Here is an 18801-nt window from a genome sequence, read left to right as displayed (position 1 = left end):
TTTTTTAGATTTATGTGCCAGGACACCTGTTCCCCTTTCCAGGTGCCTGACACTTCCTCCCCCCTAGTGTTGCTCCCCATCCCGACATGGACGCGTCGGAAAAACAACACTAGGTCGGGGCTCTGAAGATAGAGAGAGACCCCTTCTGCCAACTTTAGGGATCGAGCCACCACCGAAGATGGTCCTTGACAGAGAGAGATCCTGAGAGACTCCTCCAAGTCCTCCTTGTTCTTCCAGTTGTCCAAGAAAGAACTGTAGGGGTCTGAGATGCAACCTCCCAGGGAAACAAACTTCTCCAGTGATGAAATGGTCCCCAGCAGACTCATCCATTCCCTCACCGAGCATGTTTCTTTCCCCAGGAAGGCCGAACTTTTACTACAAGCAGTGCTGCTGGCGTTCCTGGGATGGAAAGGCTCGTAAAACCACTGAATCCATCTGAATCCCCAGATAAAGAATGGACTGAGAGGGGATCAGATGCGACTTCTCTAAATTCACAAGAAGTCCCAGGGACTTTGTCAGCTTCAAAGTTGAATGTAAGTCCTCCATTATTATTATTAAAATAGTTTAACCAGACCACTGAGCTGACCATCAGCTCTCATAGGCTGGCCCGAAGGATTAGGATGGAATGACAAGTCTAGGCTAGAAGCCTAGCACTGGGACCTAATAAGTCACTTGTCAATGATGATGAATGAAAATGAAATTAAAAGCTGTAAAAAGGTATACGCTTTCATACTGGAAAACACTCATACAATAAATACATTTAAACTTATGCTTCCATACATACTCACTAAAAAGGTATATAAAAATTCAAAATAAATTAGTAAAATCATAAAATTTACATGTTTTAAAATTCATTATTCTGATTTTTTTTTATATTTTTCCAATTAATTTGCAGCTTCTCATAAACATTAAAATGGGTGCTATTGAGAACGTTGAAGATTCTGACAAAATTTCTTCTATCGGTCTATTTCCGAAATTTGATAATCGCTGCAGGTTATATTGTGGACATTCACACAGTATATGCTTAACTGTTATCAGCACATTGCAATCTGGGCATTTGGGAAGAGGGCCACATGGACTGTTCATTAAGTGTCCATGTGTCAATCGAGTATGGCCTATTCAAGACGTGTCAGAATTACTTGTGCTTGTCTTTCTCTCTGATATGATGAACTCCATTTTCCAACACTGGATTTTATCTGTTTTAATTTATTATTTTCAGGTTCTTCGTTCCATATATTTTGCCATTTTTTTACAAGGACTGTTTTTATATATCTTGTATAGTCACTGATAGGGATGTCTACATTTGTTCTTGTCATGTGGACTGCTTCTTTAGCTGCTTTATCAGCCTCTTCATATCCCTTAATCCCTACATGGGCAGGGATCCAACATATTTCAATATTTTTTCCTTTATTATACAATTTATGGAGAGAGAACTTTATATGTTGTACAATATTATTTTTTTTATTATAGCTTTGAATAGCTTCTATAGCACTCCTGGAGTCGCTATAAATTACAAAATTATTATATGAGACTTCTCTTATTATTTTTATGGCTGATACTATTGCACATAACTCAGCTGTAAATGCAGAAGCTTTGTCTGGGAGAGAGAACTGATACGTTTTGTTTTGGGATACCACGGCATATCCCACTCCGTATTGTGACTTAGATCCGTCAGTATATATTGCGTAATGTGGATCTTTTCGGATAATATGCTCTGCTGCATGTTGTCTATGGTATTCTGGAGTATATGAATGATTTTTTGATAAATACTTCAAGTGTGTACAAATTCTCATTTTATTCATTGTCCAAGGAGGAGGCGATTTTATTATTACAGGTAATTGTATATGTATATTTAGCGACTCAAACAATCTTGTAGCTCTAATTGGGAAAGAAGGTGGATGATTGTTTATAAACACATCTCTTAATCCAAATAATTTTTTTAGTTGGAGAATCATTTGTCTGAATTCTCAGAGCACTCTTCATTGTTACTAGCTCTCTATGGAGAGACAGAGGTAGTTCACCACATTCCACTTGTAAAGATGATGTTGGTGATGATCGAAAAGCTCCTGAACATATTCTAAGGCCCTCATTATGAACAGGGTCTACCGTTTTCAGCGTTGCGTCTGATGCCGAGCCATATATTTCACTTCCATAATCAACGATAGACAGCACTGTTGCTTTATACAATAAAGTAAGGGTATGTCTATCGGCTCTAAAGTAGTGTTTGATAGTTTTTTAATTAGGTTTAATGCTCTTTTACATTTTGATTTCATGTATGTTATGTGGGCTTTCCAGTTCATATGAGTATCAAATACTAATCCTAAAAATTTTGCTGTTTGGCCAATTGGTATACTATGGTTTCTGATTTTCAAGTCTATTTCTTCTCCTTTTTTCCACTTTTTATTTTTATAAAACATGATTGCTTGGGTTTTCTCTATGGAAAATTTAAAGCCTACAGATAAAGCCCATTCATCTATTTTTATTATGCTTTTATTAATGATTCGTTCTGCATGTTTTATTCGAGATGCTGAATAATATATGGCAAAATCATCCATATACAGGTTACTTTTAATACCAATAGGTAGATTATTACTGATATCATTGATTGCTAAAGTAAACAGTGTGCCACTAAGGACGCTTCCTGTGGAACACCATTTTCAAGAGGAAATGTTCTAGACAGAACATCATCAATTCTCACCTGAAAACTGCGATTTGTCAAGAAGTTTTGGATAAACATAGGTAAATGTCCACGGATGTTATTTTCATGTAACGCTTTTAATATTGCATACCTCCATGTAGTATCATATGCCTTTTCAATGTCAAAAACACGGCTATAGTAATTTGTTTTCGTTCAAATCCTCTTCAGTATGTGATCTTCTAAGTTAGATAGACAATCCAGTGTTGATCTGTTACATTGTGATCCAAACTGAGTGGGAGTCAAAATTTTGTTTTCTCTCAATGTGCCATGTTAGTCGAGCATTTACCATTTTTCTAGCAATTTGCATAGACAACTAGTTAAAGAAATTGGTCTGTAATTGTTTACATTACTGGGATCTTTTCCTGGTTTGGGGATAGAAATAATTATAGTTTTACGCCATTCATTAGGAAATAAATTTCGAAGCCATAAGTGGTTATAAAACTCTAATAAGTATGCTTTTGCCAAAGGTGCTAAATGGCAGATCATTTCAAAACAAATACTGTCACCTCCAGGGGCAGATTTATTGCTGTTCAACAATGCAAATTCTAACTCATCCATATTAAACTTTCTATTATAATAAATATCTTCTATGGTTTCAAAATTTATTGTTATTAACTCTATATTATTTTTCCTAGTTCGGAAATGTTCATCTAAATTTTTGTCGCTACTTACTTTTGCTAAACTTTCGCCTATTACATTACTTATTTCTTTAGGATCAAGCATTCTTTTCCCATCTTTTATTATGGCATGTCTAGGTGGTTTAACATGGGTACCATTTATTTTCCTAAATTTTTCCCATATTTTTTGTATGGGAGTATTATTAGAGATCTGATACATACTTTCTCCATGAAATGATTCTTCCTTGAATTACTTCTCTTTTAAATTTTGCAGATACTTTGTTATATAGAGGTTTTAATGTATTAATTTCTAATAATAATATAGTCAGTTTTTGTAAGTTTTCTTCTAATATCGGTAATGATTTATTTATTTTACTGAATTTTCTATTCAAATTATCTAATCGTCTCCCAATTTGGTGTTTTACTTTTATTAATTCTGTTAGTTTTTCAGACCACCATGGGACTTTGTGTTTTGTTGGATGAGATTTGGATTTTGGTATTGCTTTATCAGCTGCATTTGTAATGAAATCAACAAGAAATTCATTAGTTTTATTGTGGTCTTTTGAATATTCAAATGGTGGGATATCCCTAGTGTGGAATTCATATTGTTCCCAATCTGCTTTATAAATGTTATATTGAGGGACATGCTTGGTGGGGTTATTTTGTAAAAATGAAATTAATATTGGGAAATGGTCACTTGTATGCAGGTCGTCAACTGTATTCCAATCTAATCTATCTACTATTTTTGTTGTACATAGAGTTAAGTCGATTGAGGAAAATGTTCCATGTGTTTTAGAAAAATATGTGTTGATTTCGTTGTCATTTATGCAGCAAATGTCATATGAATCTATGAATTCTTCTATTTTACTCCCTGCTCTATTTGAGTCTGTACAATTACAGTCCCACATCGGGTTGTGGGCATTAAAATCACCTACTATTAATATAGGTTCTTTGGTGTTATTAGGTAATTCTTTAAGTTTGTCTAAGTCATAATTTTTATTGGGTTGGTTGTATAAATTATAAATTACATAATTATCGTTTTTTATTCGTATTCTGATACTCGATATTTGCAGATCATTAAAGTTTACAGGTACTTTGTCATAACATACTTTGTCATGTACATATATAGCAGTACCTAAATTTCCTTCTTCCTCTCTAGATGAAGATGCTAAGGTATATTTACCTATTGTTGATATTGTTTTGTTGACATGTTGTAAACATAATATCATTGGTTCGTATTCTTTTAGTAATCGTTGTATTTCTCCTAGGTGTAATCTGGTCTGTAGACCATTTACGTTCCATTGTATTATATAGCTATTGAAAATATTTTATTATAACGGTCGAGTTTTACTCTCTTTTTTTGTATTATCAATTTGGATTTTTCTAATAATTTTCTTACGACATTCATTTGTTTTTCTTTATAATATATTAAGTGCTCAACGCACATGCAACCTTTTTCATGGGTACTCAAATCTGTGGTTTCTTTTTTTCTATATTTCATAAAGTTTCTTATAACGTTTGTTAAGCCATCTTTTGTTATGTTTTTGTTATCGTTGCACAATGCAATGAAACAATCATTACATCCACAAGAGTTGTCATGTATATTTTTTCTTTATTTGTTCTTGTTGTCTCAATTATTGGTGATGGAGTAATCTCTTCTCCTTTGACATATTCATTGTTGTCTAAGGTATGGTTGTCTCCCACTTCTTCAGTATTTTGGATGTCCGTATCCATTGGTTTTACTATTATTTTAGGAGATAATGGAATATTCTTAACTAGTTTTTGTTTTTGTTCTTTCTTCATATCTCGTTTTTGTTTTGACTGACGTTTCTCTAACAATTGTTGGTTTCTTTGTTTTGGGTGGTGTTCTTTCCAATGGCCTTTTTTTATCTTTAATTTCTAGTCTATCAGGTCCTTCCTCTGTTATTTCTGTAGTAGCATCCTCCTGTGTTGTTTCTATTTGCATTAATATTTCAAATGAATTGGATAAAATGTTATCCATATCATTTGTCCCTGTTTCTTTATTCTTTACCATTTTAGTTTTTATTTCCAAGGCATTAATTTCTTCCAGAGAATTACTTTTCTGTGCTCCGTTAGTTCTATTTGTATGCATTTTTGTTTCATTGTTGGTTTTTGTTGTTAAAGAATATGTACGTTTCTTAGAAGGATCTTGAACTCCTCTTACTTTCAATTCTAATTTAGCTTCTTTTACAGACATTCCAGTTCTTTCTTGCAATATTTTCAACTCTGTATTATATATATAGTACATACTTTCTTTGGATCTTGCATGATGGTTTTGCCCACAGTTTATGCACTTTGGTTCCCCACACTTCCATTGTGTGGCATGTTCTTCAGATCCACAATACGCGCATACAGGTTCATTTCGACAATACTTTTTTGCATGTCCATATTTGCTGCAATTCTGACATTGTAGCGGCTTTGGGACGTATGGTCTTACTTCTCTGGTTTGGCCTAAAATTTTTATTTTCTGAGGTAGGTCTTGGCCTTCAAATTTTATTTTTGCGATTTTTAAGACTTGTTTATTCTTTTCTTTACTTGGTAGATCATATAGTTCGCAATCCTGTACTTTGGGGTATCTCTTTTAAGTGAGTCTAACAGTATTTGCTTTTCAACTGGCTCGTTATTATTCTCAGGAAGTACAATAGTACCCTGAATACTGTTCATAGTATCATGTTTTTTTATTTTTATATTTATGTTATCTATATTTTTTATTGATAAATAATTTTCAGATTGACTTTTTGTCGTGGCCTCTATAAGCCAAGTCTTTTCTTTTATCTGTCTAAACGACATTTCAGTCGTAGAGTGTCTGCTTAATAAATAATTTTCCAACTTGAGTGCTGATATTTTCTGGTCAGTTTCTAGGGTTAGAAACCTTGACCAACTGTCACTCCCAAAGAGGAGTCAAAGTGAGTCAAGGTTGGGTCAAGACGGTATTTACTTTTTACTGGTTTCCTTTGTACTGGAGCATATGGTTCCAGTGTTATTGCTTTCTGAATTTGTTTTGACTTTTCTAAAGAAGGGTTGTCAGATGAGGTTTCAATGGTTGTCAACCGTGCCGATTCGCTACCATCAAAGGGTCCAGGGGTACTCAAATCCTTTAACTTACTTGTCATAAAGATTGAGAGAGAAAAAAAAAAAAAAAAAAAAAAAAGTAAACCTGAAAACCTTAAAGAGATATCATCAGCCTTTCATGGAGTTCATTCCTCCACTAATGGCACAAGTGAGAACAGACTCCCAAATGTCCGCATCCCTACCCTACCCCAAAGGGGATGGTACAACATGATTAGAGTGGCTCAAGTGTAAGCCAACCCGCTTGATAAGACTGAGAGCATTACTAGAATACAATCATCCCCACCCTAATCACATTATGGGCAAACCGGACAGAATGCCGAGAGTCCTATTCCCAGAACTAGACCCCCCTGGAATCCGTGGTCCAGTCCCGTAGAATAGTTCCGCCTGAAAACTCAAGTCCGAACATTATCGGGCAGTTGATGGTCCTGCCACGGTTCTCACTATTTAGCTTCGGATATAAGCTCAATCCCAGCTATGATACCTTTTCCTATTTACCAGGTCCAAGAAATTTGTACGAAAGTGAAAATATCCACGCCATTTAAATCGAAAGGTTTGTAGGTGATCCGTCAGGGCCCGGGCTCTTATTCTTCGTAAGAACGAAGAAGAAAAGCCAGGGCCCCTTACCCCCTCACCACGTGAAGGAACCTACTTCGAGGGGTGTAAGTCCTCCAGACACCTTTGTTCCGATGTGGCTCGGATGAGCCAGTCGTCCAGATAGAGCGAGATCCTTATGCCGGCAAGATGAAGCCACCGGGCAACGTTCCTCATCAGGACTGTGAATACCATAGGAGCTGTACTCAGTCCGAAACAGAGAGGTCTGAACTGGTACACTCTTCCCCCCAGGACAAACCTCAAATACTTTCTCGACTGAGGATGAATGGGGACATGAAAATAAGCGTCCTGGAGGTCGAGAGAGACCATCCAATCGCCTGGTCGCAGCGCATTGATAACAGACTGGGGCGTCTCCATTTTGAACTTCTCTTTGACGACAAAGTTGTTCAGTCTGCTGACGTCCAGGACTGGTCTCCAGCCCCCTGACTGTTTTGGAACTAGGAAGAGACGATTGTAAAAACCTGGAGACTCCAGATCCAGGACTCGCTCTATGGCCCTTTTCTGGATCATTTCTTCCAGCAGATCTAAAAGGATCTGTTGCTTCTCCGGACGGTAAGAAGGCGACAGATCTCTGGGAGTTGAGGACAGGGGGGGGTTTTCGAGGAACGGGATCCTGTAACTTTCTTGATTACATTGAGGGACCAGGAATCCGCCCCTCTTACTTTCCAGGCTTCCGAAAACAGGAGAAGCCTGGCTCCTACTGGTGTCTGGAGGTGAAGAAAGTCACTTCTTGCCCCTTTGGGAAGAAGGGGCTCCACCTCTGGAGAGACCTCTTCCTCGCGAAAAGGGTCTAGAGGAGGAAGATCTCCCCACTAAAGGGCTTCTGTCTCTTCGGGGAAGTCCTTGCGAAGACGTAGAAGGGACACTAGGACGTCTGGAAGACTGAGCAAGGAGATCCTGAGTAGCCTTCTCCTTAAGGCTGGAGGCGAGATCCTTGACAAGCGGCTGGGGGAAGAGATGGCTAGAGAGAGGGGCAAAAAGTAACTCAGCCCTCTGAACAGGAGAAACCGACTTGGCAGCGAAATTGCAGTACAAAGCCCTCTTCTTTAGGAGGGTTGTACCAAAATGTGAAGCCAGTTCATCAGCGCCATCCCTGACGGCCTTGTCCATGCAAGACAGTACACTGGACAGCTCCCCCAGAGAAATAGAATCCGGACTACGAGTCCTTAAGTCCAAGGCCCCAAGCACCAGTCCAGAAAGTTAAAACCTCCATAGACTTGAAAAGGCCTTTCAGATGGTGGTCGGTCTCAGAAAGAGTCCAAGACACCTTCGCAGAAGAAAGAAGAGACCTCCTTGAAGCATCAACGAGGCTCGCAAAATCGCCTTGAGAGGAAGAAGGAACTCTTGAGCCAATTTCCTCTCCCGTCTCATACCACATTCCAGCTTTCCCGCACAATCTACACGGGGGTAGAGCGAAGGAAGATTTTCCTTGAGACTTCCTATCTTCCATCCAAGCATTGACTCTCTTGAGAGCTTTTCTAGTAGCCAGAGAAGTCTTCATTTGTAGGAAGCCGGGCGATTTCCTCACCTTCGAAGAAGCTAACTGCGAAGGAGGGGAAAGAGGAGCAGTAGGCTGAAATTTATCAGGAAAAAGTTCCTTAAGCATGCTAGCCAAAACCCGGTAGTCGGAGAAAGACGACAGAGGGGGCTGCTCTTGTTCTGCAGAGTCCGACTCCTGAGACAAACCAGCCTCTTCGACAGGAGCGACAGGAGAGTCTTCCGGGGCTAGAGGGAGACAAAGACCTTTGGGTCCAATTCGGCCCAGAGACCTCTTCTCGTGGGAAGAAGCAGCAGAAAAATCCGGAACAACTCGTACAGGAGCGTCCTGCCGAGCGTCCTGACGAGCGTCCTGAGGAGCGTCCTGACGAGCGTCCTGCTTCACAAGCAGCCGAGCGTCCTGAAGAGCGTCCTGTCTCACAAGCTGCCGAGCGTCCTGACGAGAGTCCTGACGAGCGACCCGCCGAGCTTCTTGACGAGAGTCCTGAAGAGCGTCGTGCAGAGATCGGGAATAACGAGCGTCCTGGGGCGTCCTGCCGAACGTCAAAACGAGCGAAACAGGAGGAGAGTCAAGAAGAGCGTCTTGGCGCGAACTCTTACTAGCGGCAAGCCTAGCTGCAAGAGGAGCATCCTGATCAACCAGCGCGTCACGACGGGGCAAGGAGAGCTGATGATCCGCAGAACGATGAGGGCGACTACGAGAAACCGCAGGGGAGAGAGACGAACGAAGAGAAGGAGAGGGAGACCTCATAGATCTCTTAACTGGCAGCGACAAATCCTTACGGCGCCCACGAGGCTCCTTCTCCTTAGCAGCGAGAAGGGAAGCTAACTGTCGCTGCATATCTTGGATAAGACGCTTCGAAGGAGAGGAAGCCCTCTCAGGAGAAGGGCTGCTCTTATGAGAAGAAGAGGGGGAAGGAGACGTCCTCCTCCTTCTACCAAGGGCGACAGGGGCTCTCTTCTTGGTGCGGCTGGGACGTTCAGCAACGTCCTCCTCCGAAGAAATCCTGGTCCTCTTCTGCGGCAAATCTGCGCAGCCAGTCGGGAGAAGATTCCAAAGCACGAGAAAGAGGAGAAGAAGCATCCTCTTCAACGCTGGCTCCTCTTGAACGGACGAGAGTCCAACCGAAACGCGACCCCTTAAGTGGAGGGCGCCGGAGGGCGAGAAGCAATCCTTAGGATCCGTGCGCGACACGATCCTGGCAGCCTGGGAGACGTCAACAAGGCCTGCCGAAGGGCGCCAGATCGGTGGGGGTCCCCGTAACCCTCTTGCGGCTTTCGACATGCCCATTCCCTAAGTCCTGGGAGTTCGGCAGAGGTCCAGGCCTAGAGGCATTATAGGGCCGATCTGACGCCCCTCCACAACACTGGGGATCACTACACTTCACTGCACTTTCGATCGCCAACACCTTAGACTCCAAAGTACGAATGGAGTTCAAAATCTGCATAAAAGGGCATTACCTTCCGCAGACGCAATCACTGGGTTAGAAGGCGACTCTACAGGAAAAGGAGAAGCATTAGTAGGATTAACAGGAGATAAATTAATACCCTGACTCCCACCTACCGACACACTCCTGGAGGAAGACCTCCTTACACGATCACGCTCTAGCTTGCGAACGTAAGAATCGTAAGCCTTCCAATCAGAATCAGGCAACGATTCACACTCCTTGCAGCGATCATCCAACATACAGACATGCCCTCTACATCTCATGCATACTGTGTGAGGGTCTACCGAAGCTTTCGGTAGCCTCACCTTACACTCCTTCACAACACACACCCTGAAACTAGCAGAACTAGATCCAGACATCTTGTTCAAGAAATAGCCAAAACCAAAATCAAATCAGTCCAAAGAAGCGTATGCCTATCCACAAAGCCAAAGTCAAAAAACCAAAAGACAATCAGAATACTCAGTGGAAAAGTTTACGAAATCCAATGGCGGAGGTATTGACAACAGGTGTTGACAATACCGGCGACAGAGAAAATCTGAATAGAAAATGGGAATGGTTCCTGATACCCGCCTCCCAGCGGCGGGAATGGGTACTAACCACCTGGCCCATCTGCGTGTGCCGTAAGTTTTTGAATTTCTGTCGGTCCCTTTCGGAGAATACAGCTATATATATATCTGTCAGGTAAGTGTCATGAACAAACTCCAATTTCAGCAACAGATGTCTTAGAAGATGAGATGCTATGCATTCGGCACCATGAACGGAAGATTGTCCACTTGGCTTGATAAACATTGCTCGAGGACTGGCGTCTGCATCAAGCAATAACGTCTGCAACCAACCTTGAAAATCCCTTCGATCGCACCAGTTTCTTGACAGTCTGAATGCAGTCAGGGCCAGAGTGGACAGTCTTTGGTGGAACCGTCTGAAATGCGGTTGTTTGAGTAAATTTAGTTTCTGAGACAACAACCTCGGAAAGTCTGTCAGAAGCTCTAACAAGTCTGGGAACCACTTCTGGGTCGGCCAAAATGGAACTATTGGAGTCACTGCTACATTTTGGTGATTCCAGAGCTTCCTGATTATTGTACTTCCCTTACCATCTTGAATGGAGGGAAGGCATACAGATCCTTGTCTGACCAGTCCACAAGCATTGCATTTGTCACCCATGCTTGTGGATCTGCGGCCGGTGAACAATACAGAGGAAGACAAAAGTTCTTCGTGGCTGCAAAGAGATCTAGAACTGGCTTCCCCAACAGTTTCCAAAGTTTTAGGCACACTAAAGGATCCAGAGTCCACTTTATAGGGAGCACTTGTTTTCAGCAGCTCGGTTTGTCCGCTACGACATTTAATTTCCCTTGAATAACCCTGGTTAGGATCTTCGTCTGGTTTCGATCCGCCCACAAGAGAAAAGCTCTTACTGCCTCGCAAAGGGTAAAAGAGTGTGTCCCCCCTTGCTTCTTGACGTAAGACAGTGCCGTGGTATTGTCCGAATGGACTGTCACCGTCTTTCCGAACACTTCCAGAGCAAACTTCTAATCCCCAGTGAACTGCTTTCAACTCCTTTCCGTTGATAAGCCTTTTGCTCTGTTCTGGAGTCCAAATTCCAGAGACCTGCTTGTCTCCCAAGAGAGCTCCCCAACCTAGGTCTGAAGCATCTGAATAAAAGACTAGGTCAGGGCTCAGAGGAAGGAGGGACTTCCCTTAAGACAGTCTGTCCCTTGATTTCCACCAGGTCCTGTTTGATTTCCTGAGTTACTGGGAAAACAAGTGTCCGGAAACTTCTTCCTGTTCCAATTGGCTCGTAGATTATGTTGAAAGTTCCTCATACGCATTCTTCCCAAAGACACGAATTGCTCTAAGGAAGAGAGGGTCCCTAGAAGGCTCATCCAGTTGTTTGCAGAACAAGACTGAAGAGAGAGGAACTTTTCCACTTTCTGAAGGCAGGCTTCTATCCTTTGGGAGGAGGGAATAGCCTAAAAAGTCAAAGAGTTTATCCCCATCCCCAAATATGTTATCTCCTGAGAAGGAGTCAGCTGTGACTTCTGAAAATTTATTAAAAGGCCCAACTCTAAGGCTAGAAGAAGGGTCTTTAGTAGGTCCTCCATACATGCTTCCTTTGACCGAGAACGAAGGAGCCAATTGTCCAGACAGAGCGAAATGTTGACCCCCATCAGATGTAACCATTTCGCTATGGGAGTTAAGACTCGCATGAAAACCTGGGAAGCAGTGGCTAGGCCAAAGCAAAGGGCTCTGGACTGATACATCCTGTTCTTGAGACTTCGGAGTGTCCCAAGAACACTGGTGGGGACACACTGAAGAGACAGGCAGAGGCGGAACAGCAAAGCTGCAGGAGGGCTGAGGGCTAACACTTGCCTCCTTATACCTCTTGACGGCAGGAGAACTGTTTGCTACAGTGGACTGCCTCTTCAGAGGCCGAGAGTTGACAAGTCGGCAGCGCTAGCGCTTCCTGTCAGGAGAAGAGCCATCAGAGTCTGACGACAGGCGATCCGCACCAACTGAGACACCTTTCCGGTGGAGCTCTATCATAGCCTGGGAACGGGCAACAGTCTCCCTTGGACCTCCAGTAAGTCTTCTTCCCGGTGCAGGGGAGCAAGACAGGGACCTTCATCTGGGAGCACTGGTGGGACAGGCAGCCACCTTCTTAACATGCACAACACTGTCACTTTGCACTGCACTTGCACTACCACTGGGAACACTGGAAGCTGGGATTTGAGGAGAAGAAACGCCACTATCTTTTACCACTGATGGAGAAGGAATAGGTTTCTAAACTAGCCCTATTTTCGGCTCTAAAGGCCGCCTTCCTCTTTCTATCCTTATCCAATTTAACTGAGTGAGTTTCAACACTCTCCACTTTTGATCATCCCAATCCTGATATTCGGAACAAGTAAGATCTTTATTACCCTCCTGCCCCCTACTGTTAAAACACTTAGTGTGAGAGTCATAAGAAATTTTGATTAATCTAGTTTTACAACCTTTGGTGCAATACCAAACACTTGAACAACTAGAGTTTGACATCCTGACTAATTAGTATACAGTTAACCACAGCTAACAATATAACTAACAACAAAAGCCTTCGAAGCAATACCGAAACACAAAATCTGAATACTTCACCAACAGACTGGAACAAATATCCAAAGAATGGTGAAAGAGACTACACAAAACCACCGATGTTAGTCAGGAGCCGGCAGAAAACGAATTGAAGCTCTTTGCTGAGCTGTACCTCTCAGTCCCGAATGTGGGCAGGACCTTGTCACCTAGACAAGCGATGGCAGCGCCACCGCGAAATTTTAATTTTTAGCCTGCTGTGGTAGGAAGCTTGTAGCTATGTAATTACTTGGTAAGTCACTTATATAAAAAAAGATGATTCCATAAGGTAAGCCAAAAGTAAACAAACACATCCAAGAAATCATTTGTTCCATCCACTCCATGCACCTCAGAATAAATATTACAATACTTGTATCATGTCATAATGGAATTATTACTATGCAACTTAAATGAACTAAGGAAGGTAAAACTTTGCGCTGATGATTAAATGAAAATAATAAACAAAATGTAAATGAGACTGATTATTCCATTAAGGTCCAATTTTGAAGCTACATTTTACCATATAATAAAAAGTATGTATGGTAAGAACAACAGTAGTCCTGAACACAAAATGCTACTGTGTACAGTATAGCATTTGAAAAGGTTTATTTTTTAAAACTGCTACAAAATCAGCTACAAAAACTGGATTCAATTCATTAAGACTCACTCTATGCATGGAAATTTTCAAGTCTTCTCCAAACAATGCTATACAGATTGAAAACAGTGAGCCATCTTTATCCCTAAACCGTACTCTAATAACTATGTGCACTGTGGTAGAGATGCAAGCAACTTTCTTAGAAGAAAATTTGATTAGAGGGTTGATTTTGTAAATAATTATTCACCTCCATTTCCAACTGAAGCCAACTGCCTCACCTCAAAATGTGAATTTCCTTTTACCTTGGATAATCTTTAAAATCCAAACATATATTGTTTTACATTATCAATACAGTCCACACACTCCAGACCATCACATGCAACATATAGTGGAAAGTGTGGACGAAAAGGTACATACTTTGCAATAAACAGCATGGGGTCAAAATCTCCCAGTGGTGTGGGATTCTATGTATTAACTCCAGATATGAAAATTAAAATGGCCACCTTTGTTTTCAAAGAACTGCCTCTAATCTCACTTGCTATTAAAACTATAAAAAATATAAATACTTGAGATTTATTTTCCAAATACTTACCTCTCCATTATAGCATAGTACATATAACTTCTCTCGCACCAGTGATAGTTCGACAGAATGAAACATAAAAATGAGAACACTCGGTTATCTATTAATATTAGCACTCTGTTGGGCCTGCGTTCAAGTCTCCGGCCAGCCAATGAAGATTTAGAGGAATTTATTTCTGGTGATAGAAATTCATTTCTCGCTATAATGTGGTTCGGATTCCACAATAAGCTCTAGGTCCTGTTGCTAGGTAACCAACTGGTTCTTAGTCACGTAAAATAAGTCTAATCCTTCAGGCCAGCCCTAGGAGAGCTGTTAATCAGCTCAGTGGTCTGGTTAAACTAAGGTATACTTATTTTTTTTGGAGGGTGGCCCCCTTCAGCAGAAGGAGGGGTAAGATTACTGTGCCAAAACCCTGCAGAGCCAAAGAAGGATAACTAACAAATACATATGTACAAAAAGGTATGCTGTACAGTACTTCTAATACTCAACATTCAGTACCTTCAAGCTTCCCAAAACTACAACCATGTTTAAAAAGTAGTACACCAAAAAAGGCTACTTATCGATTCAAGACATAACATCCCCTGCACAAACCAGAGGAGTTAATACTCTGCAATAATCATATTCAATCTCTGCACCATGAAGATAAACCAAAGCAAGTACAAGATTACCATGTCACTGAGTGACTTCAATATATTATCCAAGGATAAGTAATCAAATTTAAAAGTTGCAGTTGCTCACGTGTCCAGTGGCTTACCTTCCATTACAGATAGAAATTAGCATGAAAGTCCTCAACCAAAGATGTACTAAAAAGGACATACATTCCTACTTTCTGGAAACTCTGGTTTCCATATCACTAAAGAGAACCTTTACATCAAGTTTAATCCTTTAAGAACAATTACAACAATCTTTACAGACAGTACTGGACCCCCAATGGGTTAAGTTCCTCACGCCCTAGTGACTCCAGGCTAGGTAAAGATACTGTTGTAGGTAAGGGCCTAGCCCAAAACTGTATTTAGCCCAAAATAAGGCAAAGGGCTTTAGCAAAGCCTATCTTGTCTGACTAAGATTGTGGCTCTCTCACTCTTTAGCTATGTCTAAGACTACTATAAAGTTTCCATGGAAACTTCTACAAGGAACTTGTTCTAAATGGTTCAGAGGTTGACAAAATAATGAACTGAAGAACTGCATACAGATTCCAAGGTAAAGTACATAGCAGAGACCTGGGAAACTCCACTTTAACACCTTGAAAAACGTCTAGACAATTTTGTCCTCAGGCAAACTTATAGCCAAAGCCACCATGGCCCTTTAGCCTTAGAGGCTACTACCAAGAAGTTTCCTCATGCTTGAGAAACAAGGGAAACCTAACCATGTTGTTTATAAAGGTATCAGTGCTGGAAAAAAAACCCTTAACGTGGGACCATGACTTACACCCTGACCACTGGTACTGACAGAATCGATTAGTGGATTCTCTTCTAGCACTGACAATGGCATTACCGTGAGATCCCTCCTTGAGCTCACCAGAACTGTAGTACTACTGGTGAAGCTGTCTCAGTATCTGCAAAGTCTTATCCCATTCCTGTGCACTCATGTTACAACTGGAGTGAAGGTCCTAGTAAAAATCTAAGACATGATAGCTACCCTAAGGAACTCTGAACTGGAAGGTTGTTCCTAACTATATGAAGCAAATATATTTTCTGGATAACAGTTGCACTAAAGTGTGGAAACAAGCATCCATCAGATACATGGTTGCTAAGAAGTTTCCTCTCTTGAAAGATGCTAGAGTCTAGTGGTTTAGAGGACTGGGGTCAACAGTGGGCCACCATCCTCCTGTGGACCTTGACATACAAGATGACTGAAAAAGCACTGTCATACGCCTCCTTTACCACATGCTTTTCCATCAACCTCACCTCACAGTTCAATGCCTGGTAGTTCTCTAAATCTAGCAAGTAGGATCCAAAACTGACTGTCTGTGAGGTGAGAAGGGGTTTCAAATCCTGAAAAGAGAGAACGTATCTTTCCTTGACCACCTGGATAAACCCAGGCTAAACTCTTATCTACTCTAAGTTCTCCAAAATTTCTGGAGACAAGCCTAGAAAAAATAAATAAAAAGTGTTGGGGAGCAACAACCGTTCCAACTTCTCCTCTCCCCTGGGGTTCTGCTGCTGGCATGGTTAGACCTTCTAGGAAAGAAGAGCATCTGTTGTCTCCATGCAAGAAGTATACTGACTGGGGATGAAAGATAAATTCTTCTGTCTAGAGTGCCTGCCTTCCTCTGCCGTGGCCTGTTCGTGATATGTGGAGGCTGCATTCATATCATTCATATTCATATCCACAATGCTCTTCTGTTACTTGTGTGGATATGAGGTCCTCTACGAGTAAGAACCAGCTCAACCTTAAAAAAAATAACTACAAATACAGATGCAGAATTCAATATTCTTATCTGCCCTTCTTGATGGCGAATCTACTTCCTCCATTAGTTCCACAATCCTATCTTGTGAGAAGTTACTGTTCAGAACATCAGCTAACTGGAGCTCTAGCTTATATAATAATGAAATGCACTCTGAGATATCCCTCAAGGCCACATCTCTCTTCTTAGGAACAATGTTTACCAGTAAATATGGAAATATCCAAAGCATCAAGACCAAAGCAAATAATTAGTCTCTTAGCCTGAAAAATGACTTCAGTCACGAAGTTACAGGTAGCTCACTCAATTCCAGCTAATAAATTTTAAACAATGCCATTAGGAACTGCTCTAATGGGTTGGTCTCTACAAATTCTCTACTGATTCACAACATATAAAACAAGCTAGCCACCACTTCTCAAGTTAATGTTAAGGTAACCTGAAGCAGATGTCATACCTGCCCTGAGTATGTCAACTTGCATAAGAAATTTAACCTTGAATTGAGGATCAAGACCAACTGAGCATGCATCATGGGGTTATCATAACCCTACTCTACCATCTATTTTCTTTAATTGCAATGTCGTCTTACATAGCAATAGCTTTGAGAGGCTCGTACAATTATTGTTCCTAGAACAAGCAGAGCTGTCAATCCATGAAAACCATAAAAAAAATTGCAATGCTATAACAAAAAAGTGCAAAAACATCACACTACACCAAAAGAGGAAAGGAATGATAATATAATTATGAATATTGAAGCAAGTACAAGTCAATTCTGGTAAAATTGACAAGTCTTGGGAATCTCATGAGACATGAACAGGTTTGCAGACAACAAAATTATGCCAGTTGGCTGTTGCAGACTCAAAGACTGAAAAGCAAATGTGTAAAGCTACCTGACAGCTTCCTTCTCATATCTTTTCAGGCAAACCAGACTGTCAGGGACATTATACCAGTGACAAAATGGGCTAATTTCAAGTATAGTAACAAGGTTTTTGCAAAAAAAATTTTCATAACGTACACAATAACAGAATACTAGCATTAAATATGTCAATAAATCAGCATTAATCTATATAACTTACATTAACAAGGCCAATATAATGTTCATTTGGTGGAAACTGGTCGGCCCCTATCTCCTTCTCCAGCTGTGAGGCATTAGCGCCCTGAAAAATAGAAAAAGATTAAGTAAAATACATGGACTGGTACAATGGGAGTACATGGATAAAATTATTAAGATGTGAAACGAAATTTGCAAAACAATGATTAAAATTACAAAGGAACAAACTTCTCACAAATTTAAAATCACAGAACAAAATACACAGTACAGTACATGGTACACCTTTATGAATCACTTTCTTCAAATTGTAGTTCCCCCATATTTTTTTCAAATACCATCAGTGATTTTTGCATCCATGGAGATAACATCTCAAGCATTTGAGCCAATTTATCGAATATATCCACTAGAAAATGGATATTAATGAAAGTCCAAGTTATGAACTTATTAAACTTTGATAAAGTTTAAAGTTTAGTTCACTTCCACTGAAGATTCTTCGGGAATGACAGTACAGTGGTTGTGTTACTAAACGACTGAAGGTATGAAATCATTGAACAGATAAATTGTCAAGCATGTAACGATTTCACGACAGTACCAACACAAATTCTCGTATGTAGCGAAAGTCGTGCAAAAGAGCAAATAGCCTACAGACTTGAAAAACACAGAATTATCAATCTTTCCTGGACCAATTAATAGACTACTGTATTAAGTCAGTAATAATTTTCTTAATATATTGACCTTCACATATCATACAGAATAGGACATAAGAAGTATCTCATGACTTTTTCTTTTGCGCATTATGGATGAAGTCAACTGCGGTATACTAATTTATTTCTTTCGCATATAGTACTTTGCTAACTATTGTAATTGTAAAATATTTGTTTAATATGCAGGTACTGGTATTAATATTCCTCTATATTGATGTACTGTATTATGATTTTTGTCTGCCGCATTATCTACACCCACTGAAAGGCAGCCTTTGTTGACATACATATATTCTGTTGTATTCCTGTTGTGTTCTCCTTACTGCTTTGTATTGTTTCCCTTTAAGTTGCATATTACTGCTAATGACATTGTTGTCTTTATAATTATTAAGCAATATTTTATCATCTT

At 40.4% G+C, this 18801-nt stretch overlaps 1 protein-coding gene across 3 annotated transcripts in view; it reads right to left on the bottom strand.

Annotated features, from left to right (window-relative positions):
- Positions 1–18801, bottom strand: part of Usp12-46 (Ubiquitin-specific protease 12/46) — a 79189-nt gene that overhangs the window by 47107 nt on the left and 13281 nt on the right. For all 3 annotated transcript variants that reach the window (XM_067112166.1, XM_067112165.1, XM_067112167.1), the window contains exon 2: positions 17717–17797. In XM_067112166.1, the coding sequence (XP_066968267.1) occupies positions 17717–17797 (81 nt within the window). The remainder of the gene's footprint in view (positions 1–17716; positions 17798–18801) is intronic.

Source organism: Macrobrachium rosenbergii, chromosome 12 (genome assembly GCF_040412425.1).
Source record: "Macrobrachium rosenbergii isolate ZJJX-2024 chromosome 12, ASM4041242v1, whole genome shotgun sequence".
Classification (NCBI taxonomy): Eukaryota; Metazoa; Arthropoda; class Malacostraca; order Decapoda; family Palaemonidae; genus Macrobrachium; species Macrobrachium rosenbergii.
Note: the sequence above shows the minus strand (reverse complement) of the source record. Positions and strands in the feature narration are given on the sequence as shown.